At 40.0% G+C, this 15,836-nt stretch overlaps 1 protein-coding gene across 3 annotated transcripts in view; it reads left to right on the top strand.

Moving 5' to 3' along the window:
* Positions 1-15,836, top strand: part of Dnajc13 (DnaJ heat shock protein family (Hsp40) member C13) — a 101,378-nt gene that overhangs the window by 3,885 nt on the left and 81,657 nt on the right. For all 3 annotated transcript variants that reach the window (XR_013105561.1, XM_034483755.1, XM_076917382.1), the window contains exon 2: positions 9,514-9,594. Coding sequence is in view for 2 of the 3 variants with exons in the window: in XM_034483755.1 (XP_034339646.1) it covers positions 9,527-9,594 (68 nt within the window). In the remaining variant the exon portion in view is untranslated. The remainder of the gene's footprint in view (positions 1-9,513; positions 9,595-15,836) is intronic.

The raw sequence follows: 15,836 nt of genomic DNA, 5'->3' as shown, positions 1-15,836 counted from the left end.
CCTGGCTGTCCTGGAACTCACTCTGTAGACCAGGCTGGCCTTGAACTCAGAAATCCACTTGCCTCTGCCTCCTGAGTGCCAGGATTAAAGGCATGCACCACCACTGCCTGGCCCAAAAATATTTATAAAGGGAAAAATACAGTGTTGAAATTAGGCCTGGTTCTGCCTCCCAGTCCCATGCTCCCAAAAATAAGACTCAGACTCAAAATACATTTGCAAATACCTTGGCCATATAGCTAGGCTCTTCTCTGACAGATATAACTTAAAATATCCCATTTATTCCAGCCTACATTTTGCCATGTGTCTGGTTACCTGTGCTCAGGCACCATACATCAGTCTTATCACATCTTCCTGGGCGGGTCTTCTGCCTGGCTATATCCCAGAATCCTTTCTCTCTCCCCAGAATATCCCACCTGTATTTCCTGCCTAATCCATAGGGCATAGGCTTTTTAATTGACAGGTGATGCATCCATACAGTACACAAGATATTCTCTCTACAATACAGATTTGTTAAAAAAAAAAAAAGATACAAACATGCTGTATGTCAAGAAAATAAGCACATTTCTCTGGTGGTATATAAAGTCAAAAGGCATTCCATGTGCTTTCCCCAAAAATCGCTTTGCTATGTTAAATTGAATAAAAACAGGACTTTTATGAAAACTAGGTTAGGGACACAAAACTGTGAGCTTTACAGTAACATCTAATGCAATGGGCACTTGGAAGCAGCACTGTTTGGCACGGAACAGTACTCTGTCGTTTTGTTAGTTGCTTGTGGACATGAGCATTGGAAGGAGTCACAGTGTATTGAGTTCCTGTGAAGTTTTTGAAAGGAAATGTAAATGAGACAGAGTGTGACGTTGTCTGGTGTACACATGGATTGTAGCTCTTTGATCTTCGATGTGCATGTACATGCTTCGAGAATATCTAAGTAGCTGTTGGGCTGAGGACTTACATCTACATTCACCTTGTGTTTCCCAGTGACTTATGAAATAGCACATCAGTAAATCATACTCCTCCAGGTGTTGAGTATATGCTAGGCAGACACTCTGCTTCCAAGCTATAGCCCCAGCCCGGTGTGCCAGCCATATTGGAATAAGTTAGTAGTAAATTATTGAAATGGCATTGTGGCAAAACTGACTATGCGTTTCAGTATACGAGGAAGTATGGCCACACCACAGTAAGCAATAAAATTGTCAGAGATATGCACCTTTGTGCAGAATCAGTTTGTGACAGAAACATGGAAGGGCACAAATTTGTCATCTTGGTGACTTAAATACCACAAATGGAATCATTGTTAGCATTGTTTTCCAAACTGAAAAAGGTAAGTATAATCTCTCAATTTATAGCCGCTCTAGTGCTGGGAAGTTGATGTGCATTAAACCCTGTGGAATATAAGTTTGTTTTTGACATTTCAATTGATGAGGTTGTAGGGTTAGTTTATTATGAATAGGCTTTCCCCTATGCCAGTGAGCACTTGGACACTATGGAGGATAGAGTTTCAACTTTGTGTGTGTCTGTCACTGCGTGGGTGCAGTTTGACTGAAAGTACCTCTGGAGGCCAGAAGAGAGTATTGGATCCCCTGGATTTGGAGTTTGGGGCAGTTGTGAATTCCTTGATACAGAAACCAAACTCAGTTCAGGCTTCTAGACCAGTGGGTTCTCAACCTGTGGGTCTTGACCCTTTTGGAGGTGGAATGACCCTTTCACAGGGGCCACCTAAGACCATGGAAAATACAGATACTATGTTACCATTCATAACAGTAGCATAATTAGAGTTATGGAGTAGCAAAGAAATAATTTTATGGTTGCAGGGGTCAGTACATCATGAATTGTTTTAAAGGGTCGCAGCATTAGGGGGGTTGAGAACCACTATTATCAGTTCATGCTCTTAACCACTGACCCACTTCTCCCAGTCTCTAGTTCAAAATCTTAGTATCTCCAACACATTTTCCTTCTGGAGCAGTGTACTTCTGAGTACATGCCAGCCATAATCCCTCTTGTTGTAGAAACTGATTCATGGTCATGGGAACTCCGAAGAGTCACTGACTTAGGGAATATTCTTTCAGCAACTAGCCGAAGCCAGGGTATGGTAATGGTCATGCTGACTTAAGACACAGTTACCTGTGAAGAGGTGCATTCAGTGTAGCATACTTACACTTATTTCTGTGTGCTCTGAACTTTATTCAGCAGCCCATATACTGTCATATGAACTGCTCATGAAAAATGTGATTTGTAAAACAGGGTCAAGAGCAGTGGGCTTTCTTGTTTTGCCTTTGGTAGATCACACCCCCTGAGTAGTAAGTAGCTCATGTATTTAACCTATGTCCTGAGTGAGGACTGGTTTGCACCTGGTTAACAGGTAGGAAAGAAAACACCTAAAGCAGTCTGTGGTAATTATTCTAATGCTCTGCCTTTAACTAGAGTTATCAAAACTTAAAGAACTACTCAGGTTTTGCATGGAGCAGGCTTTCTCTAATAGATCTAAAATTCTATACTAACTTTATTGAAAGTTAGACTTTCATAGGCATTTCTGATTTGTGTTCCTTTGTTATTTTTACTGTAGAATTCCTCTCCCTCAAACTTGTAAGTCATGATTCAGAATGTATTTTGAATATTGATTAAATCTAGGGCAGATAAGCCACATTTCCCCCAGACCTTTAAGTCACTGACTTTATTTTTAAAAGTGGAATATTCCTCTTTAAAAGTAATTTAAAGGTGCTGTGTAGGTTATAAACCCCTTGGCAGAGGTAGAAATACAGGCATTTCAGAAAGAACAAACTTGAAACGAGTTCCTGTTGCTTAGTGTTGGATAAGAGGAAATGTTTGCCACTAACATGGCCTGTGTTTTAATAGTGTTTATTAGGTATGGGATGCTAACTGTAAAACATAATTCAAACTGTGTTTGCTGCAGGACTAAGGAAATTAGCTCCTGTTGGTAAAGGGAAAACAAGTTGAATCGTAGCTAGTAGAATTCTCTGTTGCCCACTAGGGCCTCCTTAGCGTGGTACAGCTGAACTTTGAAGTGCCTGCTGACTGGGATAAAGAGCTTGCTCATCTAGAGGTGTTACTCTTGTAAAATCAATACAATGAAATAGAAGTGAAGTCTGAAAAATCTAAAAAATATGTAGGAACTAGAATATACAAATGATTAGCAGAACAGATTTGAGAAGAATTGAGCATATTTCTGAAAAGATGAATATTCTTTCAGATGAAATTTTTCAGTTTTGGAAAGGGAAAAGTCACAATACACCTTGCATGAAAATTTATTTTTTAAAAATAATACATAAGTCTATCTAGAAATGAAGTGTTCCTCAGATGGAATCAACATATGACTGACTAAAATAGAAGAGATAGATGCTTCAGTTGGAATCAACATATGCATGATTAAAATAGATCTCCCTTAGCTCGGCATTTGACTTATATTGCTGACTAGGAGAGACAATACAGTTAACTGTTCTGGTGTGGTTGGGAAGTCGCTTAGCACTGCATGAGGTTCCAAGTTAATACCCAGAACCTATTTAAGAAGTCAGCTGTGGTAGCACCTATAATCTCAATGCTGTCAGGGTGGAGAAAAGGGGGTTCCTGGGCTTTCTCACAAACCAGCTTTAGAGTAACCTGTGGGTTTCAGGCCATTGAGAAACCTTGTTTCAGTTTGGGGGGGGGGGCAGTTTCTGATGAACAACTATGTAGATTGGCCTTTGTCTTCCCACACAGGTACTTGTGTTCCTGCACACATAGTTAACTGCTCTCGAGACTCCCCCCTCCCTCCCTCCCCCATTGAGGTTAATTTAGATTTGGGGTTCTATTTTAACCTCCCTTTATTTCTAGTTATTTTGACTTTAAGAGACAATGGGGCAAGATTATTAATATTGCTGTGGTAAATAATACAATAGCATACTGTAACTTGTGGACAGTTATGAGGTGTATGATCACCAGGCAAGCATGATGTTACTACTTGCTTCCCTATTTTGTGACAGCATTTTTCTCTAGGGGTTTCAGCTCTTCAGGTCAAGGGGTGTAAAGTGAGGTATCCTGAAACCATGGTGATACATTTCTTTCTGTTTTAAGGTTATTGTAGGTATCATACACAATACACATACTGATTGGTTCTTTCTGAAGAAAATACTTGGACTTAGTCACACATTAAAACAAAACAAAAATGACGTGGGTACAGTGCTTATGTCCTGGCTATGGGGATGACTGAGGCTGGAGGATCACCTGATTCTAAGAGTTTGAAGGCAGCCTAGGTAACTTAATGAGAACCTAACTAAAAACAAAACAAGAACAACAGCAAAGCAAACCCGGGATTAAAGTTCAGGTGGTAGGTTTCCTCAGTACAGCACATTTTATCTAAAACAGTTTAGATGTAGCTTTTTAGTCTGGGTAAAAATTAATGTTGTTAGCCATTTTTTAACCTTTTGTTTTCAAACAGTGCTGAGCTAATTATAATTGATATAAATTTCAAATCCAGTTGTGAAAGTTAGATTTTTAAAAAGCCAGTGTATGCTTCCTGAGTGGCAGTGGACACGATCATGAGGTATGTTGAAGCCTCACCTTTACAAGGTTGCCTCAGTGCTGTGTCTGTCTGCCTTGGAGGATGTGTTTGTGGAAATGGTGAACACTCCACTGTAAAGCTTACTCAGGAAAGTAGGGCAGACTTGCAGCTTCTCCTCAGCACACTGGATATGTGTCACTCCCGGTCACGTTGGAAGAACTTTGTATCAGGCATTGTCATGCCTCCCTCCAGCATGTTGTGGTTAATATCTTCCTGTCATTGCTTTATCACAGTTCTGTCTTTTATCCACCCATCAATCCATCTTAAATTTGATGTATTTTAAAATAATACTTGCAGTTCATTACCTGAGAGCAAACTCTGTACTTAGATTTCATAGACTCAGAATAAGGAAATTAGTCTCTTCCCCAATTATTCCAAATTGTCATATTTATATAATAATTACTTTCAGATAGTTGTGCAAAATACATGCTTTCAACAGGTGAAAAACCTTTTTACTCCAATTCCTTTGTTCACTAATTGTATTTTTAATGTACAGATTCATTATCCTTTAGATTCTTAGTCCTTTGAGTTTATTTGACACAAGCCACGCACATGTGCTTAATTTTGCTGTACATGAAACCTTTTCCACTTATGGTCTAGTTGCAGTCTGCTTCAGGCTATGCCTGAAATGGTGGCTTCAGTCTGCTTTTGTTCAGTGTCATCGTGATGAAGGGCCTGCTAAGTGGACTCAGTTGTTTTGTTTTTTTGTTGTTGCTTTTGCCTGTGTGTGTGTGTGTGTGTGTGTGTGTGTGTGTGTGTATCTGTGTGTGTGTGTCTGGGTTTTTGTGTGTGTTTGTGTCAAAGTCATTATCTTCTCGGGACCATTCTAATTTTATTCACAAGTGATTGAAAATGGGTGCCAGCCTTACTGCCAGTAATAAATTAAAGTGCAAGACTGTTGTTCGAAAGCACAAAGTGTAGAATTCATTGAAGAGTGGCTTCAGCCAAAACACCATTAAAGTTGAACCCAGGGCATGCTGTATCCCTGAGGACAGCCCCAACCCTTTTTAGTTTGTATTGTTTTGAGACAGGTTTTTGCTTTTCATCTTTTCCTTATTCAGACTCATTCTCCTGCCTCAGCCTCCCAAGTTCCAGGCTTATAAATACACACCACCATGTCTGCCAAGCCTGAATTTGACCTTGGCATTTTAACATTTATTACATTTCTAGCAAAAGAATTACCTGAGATGGTGTTTTTTTTTTGTTTTTTTTTTTTTAAAAAGTGTATATAGTGAAGAACATTGAAGCTAACCTGTCAGTGCCTTAGCGTGGTTTAGTTACAGGGGACATGTAAATAAACTCATCAAAGGCAAGTGTAAGTCTTGATTTGAAATTCTTGAAGGAATGAATTTAGCTGATAGTTTTAGCAGGTGGCCCGCCTAATGGGCAAAGGCTGGCAAGACAGGGTCCATTTCTACTGGTTGTCATCCTTTAAGCTGGACAGTTATTTATAGCACATGCCTATAAACGACTCTTACCGACGCTGCTTGATGCTTCAGCCTCTCAGTACCAGGAGTTCTATAGTTTTCTTCATGAATAATAAATAATGATTGCTTAGGTGTTTTTACCCATTAACAATTATATTTAAACTCTTTAGAGTTTATTAAAAATAGAGAAGAGATAATTACTGGATGTTAAATTTGTTCATGAAACTTCTTTTTCTCCCTTAGAAGTTCACAAATGGTCAAGTAAAAATTTTGAATGCTGATTAAATCAACAGAACTGTGTACTTTTGAAATTAGAAATTCTAGGTGATGCACGGTGATTTCTTCATCCATTGGGAATACGGTTCCCAGACACTCAGCTGTTTCCTGTGCAGACACACAGTCACACGATTCCTTTTTCATGTCACCTCGAAGTCACTCATCAGTGCCACTGTGGCTTTTGAAATTGATGCTGCAGCAAGACTCGATGGTTCCTTCACAGTCCAGCAGCAGGTTTCTTTTCACCGTGGGCACTAGGCTCCTAGGTGTGCACTCTTCCTCTCCTTTCACTGGAGGGAGCTTGTTGGAGCTTCTCTACATGTCCACAACATTGCTAGCATTCTCTCCTCCTGAGTGTCGGTCCACTGTGAAGTAAAGTAAGGGTTACCTAACAAGCACACTGCTACATCATAGCAGGCAGTCTGATAAGCAGAGGCCGCCAGGTGACTCATGTTCCCAGTGTCATGCACAGCATGGATTTGTAAGATGGAGAGAATTAGGAGATGCCATCACATGAGCCAGTGTGCAGTTTAAAACTTGTGAATTGTTTGGTTCTGTAACTGACACAGCAGATAGGTTGAGTTGCTCTACATTGAATTATAGGAGGATTGGAATTAATAAAAGATAGAAGAAGAACCATAAATACTCCCAGTGCCTTAATGCATACAAGTGCCAGTAGATACTTGGAAATAAAGGAGAAAAAAGAAATGCACAAGAACTTGTGTATCTGGAGTGGTGTATTTGAAGCATTGTAGTTGATAATTAATATTTCTGAGTTTTTGTTCTAAGTATCCAAGTTGTCTCTTTTAGTCTATACCACAGCCCTTTGGGACAGGTATTCATCCCTATTTTATAGATGGCTGTAAGGCAGAGAAATTGACATTTGTTCAGAGTTGTTCAAGGTCACACAGCCAGTGAGTGACAGCTACTCTATCTACCTTTGGCAGTTAGAGTTCTTTTTTAAGTTCATTATCATTGCCTTGGTAATAGATGCGTGCTGACATAGTGCTTATGTTATGAACGTGGACCGGCAGCCTTGGGATTTGTGCCTCATCTGCAAGGTCTCCTCAAGTACATCACCTGACCACAGTGCTCTGAGCATCCCCAGACTTGCTGCCACTCGATTTCTTTGGTTTGATTGAAGCTTTTCCAGCTTTCCCTGGTCAGTAAACAGTCAACACATCCTCTTCACCTGGCTAGAACTAAATAGGTAGCCCAAGCTAGCCTCAAACTTAGGTGGTCTTCCTACCATCATACCTGAGTGTATTTCTTGTGTTTTCTGCTTTTTGCGAATTGGTATTACTGTATTTTGTGAGTTGTTTAGAAGTATGTTGATAGTCTGAAAGAGTTAATGCTGTTTTCAGGCCACCTGTTGATCATTGGATAAACTGTCTTTAAGAAGGTTTTTCTGAGAGCATAAATAAACTTGAAAATTTAGAAAATTTAATGTTATCCTGCTGGAAGATAAGTCCCAGCCTCAAACCAAAATCTGGTTATTTTTAAAAGGCTGAAAGTTAGTTAAAATACTCTTTTTCTGAAATCTCCTTGAGAAGTACCTGAAGTCATGCTCTGGTAGATTGCTGTCACATGTCTGTTTGGAACACTTGGAAAGTTGAAAAGGTAGCTAGTGTAGGTGGAAGTGCTTCCTGGTTTGTACTCACAGGTGGTACAATAGCAGTGTTGGAGTCTTTGTCTTGCATTTGCTGCAGTCGTTTGTTTCTCTGTTTGAATTTGTAGTTTCAAACATTATTTCATACAGGTGTTTGATTCTTTCCAGGTAAATATAATAATTGAAGTAAGTTTTATCCTAATATGCTGTCAAATAATACAAGATTACATGGTGAAAATGGATTTCCTGAGGCTGAAGGAATTCAGGAAAGCTTGGATTAAGTATATAGAATGAAGAGTTAAGAGACTGGGCCAGAGCCTGCTCCATCCATTTAATTAGCTGTGTAACCTTAGGATGTAATTGAATTTCTCCAACTCTCAGTTTTGTTGTCAACAAAATGGGAGCCATCAGGGCAGCAGGATTTGATAATGTGTGGTAGATGCTTAGTGCAATCACTGACAACTGAGTACTTGGTAAGAGTCACTGCGGAATGAATCTTAGGACATCACAGTCTCCCCAACTTTCAGATGTCTTTCAGTGGATATTATTATTCCATTTTGAGGCCAATAGCAGCACTGAATTCTGTTATTTGTAAGGTGACTTGACTACATGGGTCCCTGTCTCCTGCTTGCCCCCTTTTCACTCAGACATACTTACCTGAGTGTAGCATGACCAAAGGGCAGGCCTTTGGTGTCAAGGTGCACTTCCTGTCCATAAAGACCACGTTGCTTCATTGGCTTTGAAGACAGTTCAGCAGCAGGAGGAGTTGCTACCAGAGACTGCTGAGATTTTGTGAAATTAGTTATCAGATTTTTTTAGATTGATTTATTTTTTTTTCTGTTTCTCTTTTTATTTGTGTGTCTGTTGCTTATGGAGGTCAGAAGAGGGCATTAGATCCTGAGCCACCTTGGAGTTCTGGGAATTGAGTCTAGATCCTCTACAAAAAACAGCCTAGGTCATCCTCTGCAAGAACAACCAGTATTCTAAACCTCTGCGCCATCTCTCTGGTCCCAGCTAAAGGAATCTTGATGTTGGAAATCCAAGTACTTTCCTCACTGTAGATCAGGCTGGCCTCAAACTCAGAGCTCTCCTGCGTCCTGGGTGGATTCTAGGATGAAAGCTAGCCTTATGAGCATTTTAGATGTATTACTGTGGACATGTACTACTTCCCTAATTTAATGAGTTCTTACTTGTAAATTCTTACATAGGAAAAACTGCTCCCTAAAGTGCCAAGGACAGCAGTGTGGCCAGCCCTTAGTTGTGCAGCAGAAACCATCTGTAATTGACTTGACTCTTGATAATTAATTTTAGGTGGTCATCATCTATCAAGGGACTGTCTGACAGTTTGACAGTATTGGATGTAAAGATGAAGTTTCTTCATCTAAAAACCTTGTTCTCAGGATGTTGATCAAGGACAACTTTTGTCCTTGAGCAGCAAAGTCTAGTGGGTCCTGGGAAAAAGAAGTGGTTGGGAAGACAATCAGGATACAGTGTTGAACACAGCATTGAACAGTCGTATGTCCTTAAACCTTATAGCAGTGCAGAGCTAGGGAACTGAGAAATGCTGTCCCTTGCTATGAGGGATTCAGGAAAAATTAAGACTGTATAACACTATACTAAGGGAATCCATCCCTCTTGTCTTCCAGGTTTCAGCACAAAATGAACATAATTAGGGAAAATAAGGATCTGGCATGTTTCTACACAACCAAGCACTCATGGAGGGGAAAGTAAGTATTCTTTGCTTTGATTTTTCTGAACGTCCATAAAGAATCAGTTTAGTCCAGTGTCAGTTCTTTAATAGCAAGGCACAGCCCAGCAGTGCTCTTGGGCTTTCTCTGCTGGAAAGCTATGTACACATTTTAATTGCACATGGCACATTGGAAATGTATTGGTGTTCCCCTTTCTTTTGATTTTTCTAGATTTTTCTTTAAAAAAAGTTGAAAACTAACAAGAGAAAGTCAAGCGGTTGTGGCTTGGGTTGCTGCAGTGTTGCTGTCATCAGCTTGTGCTCCAGTATTGCCAACAGCGTTGGTAGGGCAGAGGCTGGCCTGTGAAGCAACCATTTGCCTCTGCTGAAGTTTGGAGCTTTTAAAATTGTGTTTATTTAATTATTTATTTGAATAAAAATTTTCATTAGAACTTTTTTCTTGGATGGAAACAGTATCATTTCATGTTTATATTTGTTTAGTTGGACCAAGATGTCCTTGTGTTCCCTCCCCATTGCATGATGGTAATTCCTTCCCCATAGATTATTGTGAAGATTTAATGAGGTGATGTAGAGTGAATGAAGGCTTTGAAATTATGCCTTCAGTGCATTGATATTCACTGACTGGAGCTCCTTGACTGTTAGAAAAGCAGTATAGTCCTTGGTCATTCTGAGAAGCATTGACTAGTGAGTCTTAGTGTCTCCCTTTGACAGACAGGTGACCACAGACCACAGTTCTCTGAGGTGGGTCACGAGTAAAACACAGCATGTGTGCACAGCTCTTGTTCTTACTCTTTGCTTTTCATGTTTTGGTTGATGGTGTGGTGGCCTCTTGGGTACCCCAATGTTTGAGCACTGGTGTTTCTGACTTAACTTAGCAAACTCACTAATTTTGAAAGATCTGTTGCTTGGACTTGTTTTCTGTTAATTTCTTGCTTTATGAACGTACATGTTAGGGAGCACAATTTCTACCCTTGTAGAATACTGTGTGTATGTCCCCTGATAGTTTCATTGAGCAAAGTTAGAGAAAATCAGTGTGTACAAGGTAGCGTGAATCTCATTCACCCATTTTTAAATTAAGTTGTGTCTCTGATTGCTCACCTGTAGAAATTCTTTACTTTAAACACGAATTCTCTACTAGATAAGTGTTTGCCAAGTATTGTTCCAGTTCTGAGGGATGCCTTCCAACTCTCCTGTTGCTGTTCTGTAAAGTACAGTTTCTAATTGTGATGAAATCTAGCTTGTCTCCTTTTGTGTCTCTTGTTCTTTTTGTCATTTGTAAGAAGCTGTTGCTTAATCTAAGGTTACAATGGGTTTCCTTCTATGACTTTTATAACTTTAATTTTGAATTAATTTTATGTCATGTGCATGAAGATCTACTTGTACCTGAATCACTTGTTGAAAAGAAAAGGCCATTCTTTTCCCATTGTTTGACACCCTTGTCAAAAGTCATTTGACCATATGTGAATTCTCAATTTGATTCCATTGATCTGGATACCTATCTGTGATAAAGTCCCTAACATGTTGGTTTGATTTACTGCAACTTTGTACCTTTTGAGACTGGGAGGTATGAGGCTGAAACCTCAGTATTATGTTGACTGTTTTGTATTTCTTGTACTGCTATATCAATTTTTCAGTGAGTGTTAATCTCACTGCAAGTGGCCGGGGTTTTAGTGAGTGGCGTTGCGCAGTGTCCATTGAAGGATGCCACTCCTCGGCAGAGCTAATGCTTCCCGCCCATAAACAGAAGACCTTCCGCTTACGTGGCAGTTTCTTTCAACAGGGTTTTTATTTTCAATCCCCTTTCCTAACAAAGGTTGTTTCAGTTTGCTGTGTGCATTGTGCAGCACTGAAATTCATTATAATTACTTATTTTCTGACCAATTTGAATCTGAGTTTAAAACACTCTTCAACAGTCTTAACATAAAAAAAATTCAAATTTTATCTTTAGTTGCTAGTTGAACCTTCTCTCTAAAAATGTATATATACAGCACATTCTCCATGTGATTCTCTCTCTCTCTCTCTCTCTCTCTCTCTCTCTCTCTCTCTCTCTCTCTCTCACATTGGGGCTTGTTTAAAGAGATTCTAGACCCATACACATTGATACCCAGCTCTACCATCTGGGAAATCTGATTGTGGCAATCAAATGAATACATTCCTCTGCTTTCTCTTCACATGCCTCACTCAGAGATAACCTTCCAGGTCGTGCCTCAGAGAGGTCATGTGACCCGTTTCTGTACCTTTGTGCCGGTCCCACAGGGCCTCACTTCCAGATGCTTCCTGCTTTTATGAGTAGAGCGTTGTTGGTTGTGAGTATAGACCCTGGGCTGGCAGAGCAGTTTTTCTTCTCTACTTGTTTTTCCCACTTGGGAAGTCCATACATAATTTAATTACATGAGATTACAGGGGGTAAACGTACTTTTCTTCCATGAAAACAAGATTTCCTCTTTGGCTTCAGCAAGCCACTTCAGGCCGGAAGGAAGGTACAGATGTTCAGCTAAAGTGGAAGTGCAGATTCACTGTGGAAAACTTCAAAGTAATATGTTGGTTTTTTTCTAGATGGAATTTACAACTGCTTATGGATCACTCCAGTGTTTTTTGGTAGAGCAGATGCTATAAATTTGAGTGGGACTTTTGTATCCAAACAGAATTTTAAGCACAGTAAGGTAGGAAAATTGGCATTTGGTCTGTGAAATTCAGAGACAGATGCTCACATAGAGACAGTCATGATAACTGACCCCCGAGCAGGGTGGGGGTGGGGAATAGGGAGTAGGGGGGAGTGAGAAAAGTGCAGCTGGTAATTTGTTATGTTTATGTTCAGGAACAAGCTAGACAGGAGAAGAGTTGCCTTTTTCTTTGCTCTTCACAAAATAAAAAGAAATTCTTAAATCCAAATAAAACTGCCATAAAACCCCAGGTTGTTACAGCCACCCAGAAGGAAAGGAAGCAAGAAGCCTTGTGTGCCTGACTTCACGCTGTACAGAGTTGTAGTTATTGAAGTAGCATGGCCTTGGAGCAGCTAGCGTGTAGTGGTGTTGAGCATGTCCATTGAGGAGGGATGGTCTTTATGATGCACACTGCCGGGAAAGTGGGTGTGTGCACAGACAAAAATGAGACTGTACCCTTACCTCTCACCAGTTAGGAAAACCAAGTCCAGGTGAATGTAAAAACTCCATACAGGACCTAAAACAAAATCTTGAGAAGAAAACACAGAAATATTGTAAAGTATAGAAATGGCCAAGATTTGAGGGGATGGGCAGAATAGAGTAACAAGACCTCCAAAGCACAGGAAAAGAAAGCAAAATAAACACATGGCATCAAACTGAAAACCTGCTACAAAACAAGAGGAAATGGAGCCCAGCTACAGAATGAGAAAATGTTATCTGCAAATTATGCAGTTGACCGGGGGCTAGTAATCAGAATATGTAAGGAACTCCAGAAACTAAACAGACAAAAAGGCGGAGACAAAAGCCCTATATAGTCATTTTAAAAACAGGTTAGATGACCACACACATGTGAAAAAATGCTCAGGGTCTTTAATCATCAGAGAAATGTAAGTGAAACTGCAAGGTATCATTTCACCTAAGAAAGAATGGCTATCACCAGGAAAACTAAAGGCAAGGCCTGAAGAGGACAGATAGGAAATGGCCTTAACTGTTGGTTAGAATGTAAATTAGTATAGTTAAGAGAGGTCTTTAAAAATGCCAAAGTAAAACCATTATAAGATACAGGTAACCTACTATTGGGTATATAAACAAAAGAGACAATTTGAAGAAAATAAATAAACATCTTTATTCTCATGCTTATTTTACAACTATTCATACAAGCCCAGGAATGGTACATTGTAAGTACCCATGGGTTGACAGATGTACAAAGTGTGGTGGTGCATACTATACTCAGTGGAATATCACTCAGGTGTAAAAAAGAATAAAATAACCATTTGTGACATGAATAGAACTGAAGATCACAGTAAGCCAGGCATAGAAAGGCGGGTACTATGTGGAGCTCAGACAGGTGGATTCTGAAAAAGTTTTGTCTTGTAGAAGGTGAAAACATACTGGTACTATCACAGGGGAAGGATGAGAAACGGCCCATGGGTGGGTGGGGCACTTAGGAATAAGACATCAGTGTAGAGCACTTCTGTAGCACACATGAGGCTCGGTGCATAGTGGCGCATCTCAGGATAACAGTAATGTATTTCAAAACAGCCAGAAGGATTTTCAATGTAAAGCTATGACAGATATTCAGGAGATGGATATGTGTACTCTGGTGTGAGCTTTACATAACACACACATATATTGGAATATTACAGGACACATAAAAATCAGACGCAAGTACTAGCATCAGTTAAAATTAATGCAGATGTTAGAAGGGGCTTGGTAATTTGGTAAGGTAGGAAAGATGAGAAAAAGAACACATAGAAGTCAACATTCTTCTTAACTGATCCTCAGATATAAAGCACATAGCAGCTAATTCTTGGGACATTTTTAGGCCTGTAATTGCTATTCTTTTCACTCACAAAATGAAATGAATTCTGTAGTCTTAGTGCTTGTTTTTTTTCATGTATGTTGTGTGTGTGTGTGTGCGCGCACACACGTGCATTCATGTAGAGGTTCAAGGTTGATATCAGAAATCAGCCTCCAATTCTCTTTCATCTTACTCAGTGAGGCAGGGTCTGGTCTGTCAGTCTAACCCAGACCCTGCTATTAGGACTAGTCTCCCTAGCCAGCTTGCTCTGCACATCCCTTGTCTTCCAGGGCTGGGCAGACAGGCAGGTGCCATCCTCACCCAGCCCTTATTGCTCTCAGGGCAAGCGCTTAACCACGAAGTGCTTAACCACGGTCACCTCCCTCGCCCTGCTGTCTGTCTTCTGGATTGCAGAGATTCTGATTTTTTACACTCAAGTTATTCTAGAAAATGCTGTTTTGAATTATTTCTAATGACCATTGGTTTCATTTTATATTTCAGGTCAAATATCAGTTTTAGAAGCCACTTGTTTCTTTTAGTTGTCATTAGTTGACTAATTTTTTGATGTTTTATGACTAGCTATGGAGCTAAGTCCTTGCCTACTTCACCAGTCACCTGACTTCACTTAGGGAGAAATATGTTCTGTTTGAAGAAAGTAGTTTCATTCTTTAGTTTCCTGTTCTACTTTAGGCTTAAACATTTTGGGGGAAAATACAGTATGAATTTTATCCATGATAAAAAAATTCACATCCTATCATTTTCTTTTTGCCCATATGGAAATAACTTTGGCATTGTTATTATATGGTATGCTGTTAGAAAAAAATGGACAATTAAGAAACAAAAATATGTTGTTTCTTTTTAATGCCCATCAAGTTCAATTTGTGTTGTTCATCTATTCTTGGATGTGTGCCTTTCACTGAAGTATGGTGGATTACCAGGGGCTATGCTTTTAAAGAAAGACTCCTTTTCTCAGCTGCTATTAATCAACCATGGTTTCTTTGGATGGGGATGGGGACTTGATGCCCATCTCTGCTCTCCATATTGGGATTTGGTATGGCTGGAGCTTACATGGGTCTTGTATATGTCACAATTGTTATGAGTTTGTATGTGAAGCTGATCTGTTGAATCTGGAAGACACCATTTCCTTGTAGCCATTCACCACCTTTGGCTCTTACATTCTTTCCACCCCCTATCCATCCCACAGTGATTCCAGAACCTTGCATGAAGGGGCTTTGATAAACATGTGTCATTTGGGGCTTTCCAGTCTCTCAGCACCATAACCCATTGTGGGTTCTGTGTTAATCACCATCTTCTTCAAATAGAAGCTTCCCTGAGGAGGGTTGAGAGATGGCACTAATCTATAGGGTGTAAGATTCCATCATTAGGAGTCAGTTTACTCTTTTGCCTATTTAGTAGAATAATAGTAATAGGTTCTCCTCCAGAACCTATGGCTTGTGTAGTCTCAGGTTCTTGGTTCATGTTGTAGAGTGGATCTTAAATCAACTCTGGTGACAGTTGGGCCACGCTTGTACCAGTGGGCATTTCTTGCCAGGCCACTCCTCACTGTGGTTCACACAGTCACAGGATTGTGAGTGGGTAAGATTGATACTTACTGTTCCTCTCCCATAGTATATGTGGCACTCTAAACACTATGAAAGCTAGCCGTGGTCATGAAGCTTCTGGTCAGTACACCAGCTTGATATTTCCATCTCTATTGGCTCAAGTTCATAGTGTCTTCAGCAATAGGGCTTCACTGTTGGGCTGGAGGGAAGCCAAGAGCACTGGCATAGACCCCTA

Source organism: Arvicanthis niloticus, chromosome 21 (assembly GCF_011762505.2).
Source record: "Arvicanthis niloticus isolate mArvNil1 chromosome 21, mArvNil1.pat.X, whole genome shotgun sequence".
Lineage (NCBI taxonomy): Eukaryota > Metazoa > Chordata > Mammalia > Rodentia > Muridae > Arvicanthis > Arvicanthis niloticus.
Note: the sequence above shows the minus strand (reverse complement) of the source record. Positions and strands in the feature narration are given on the sequence as shown.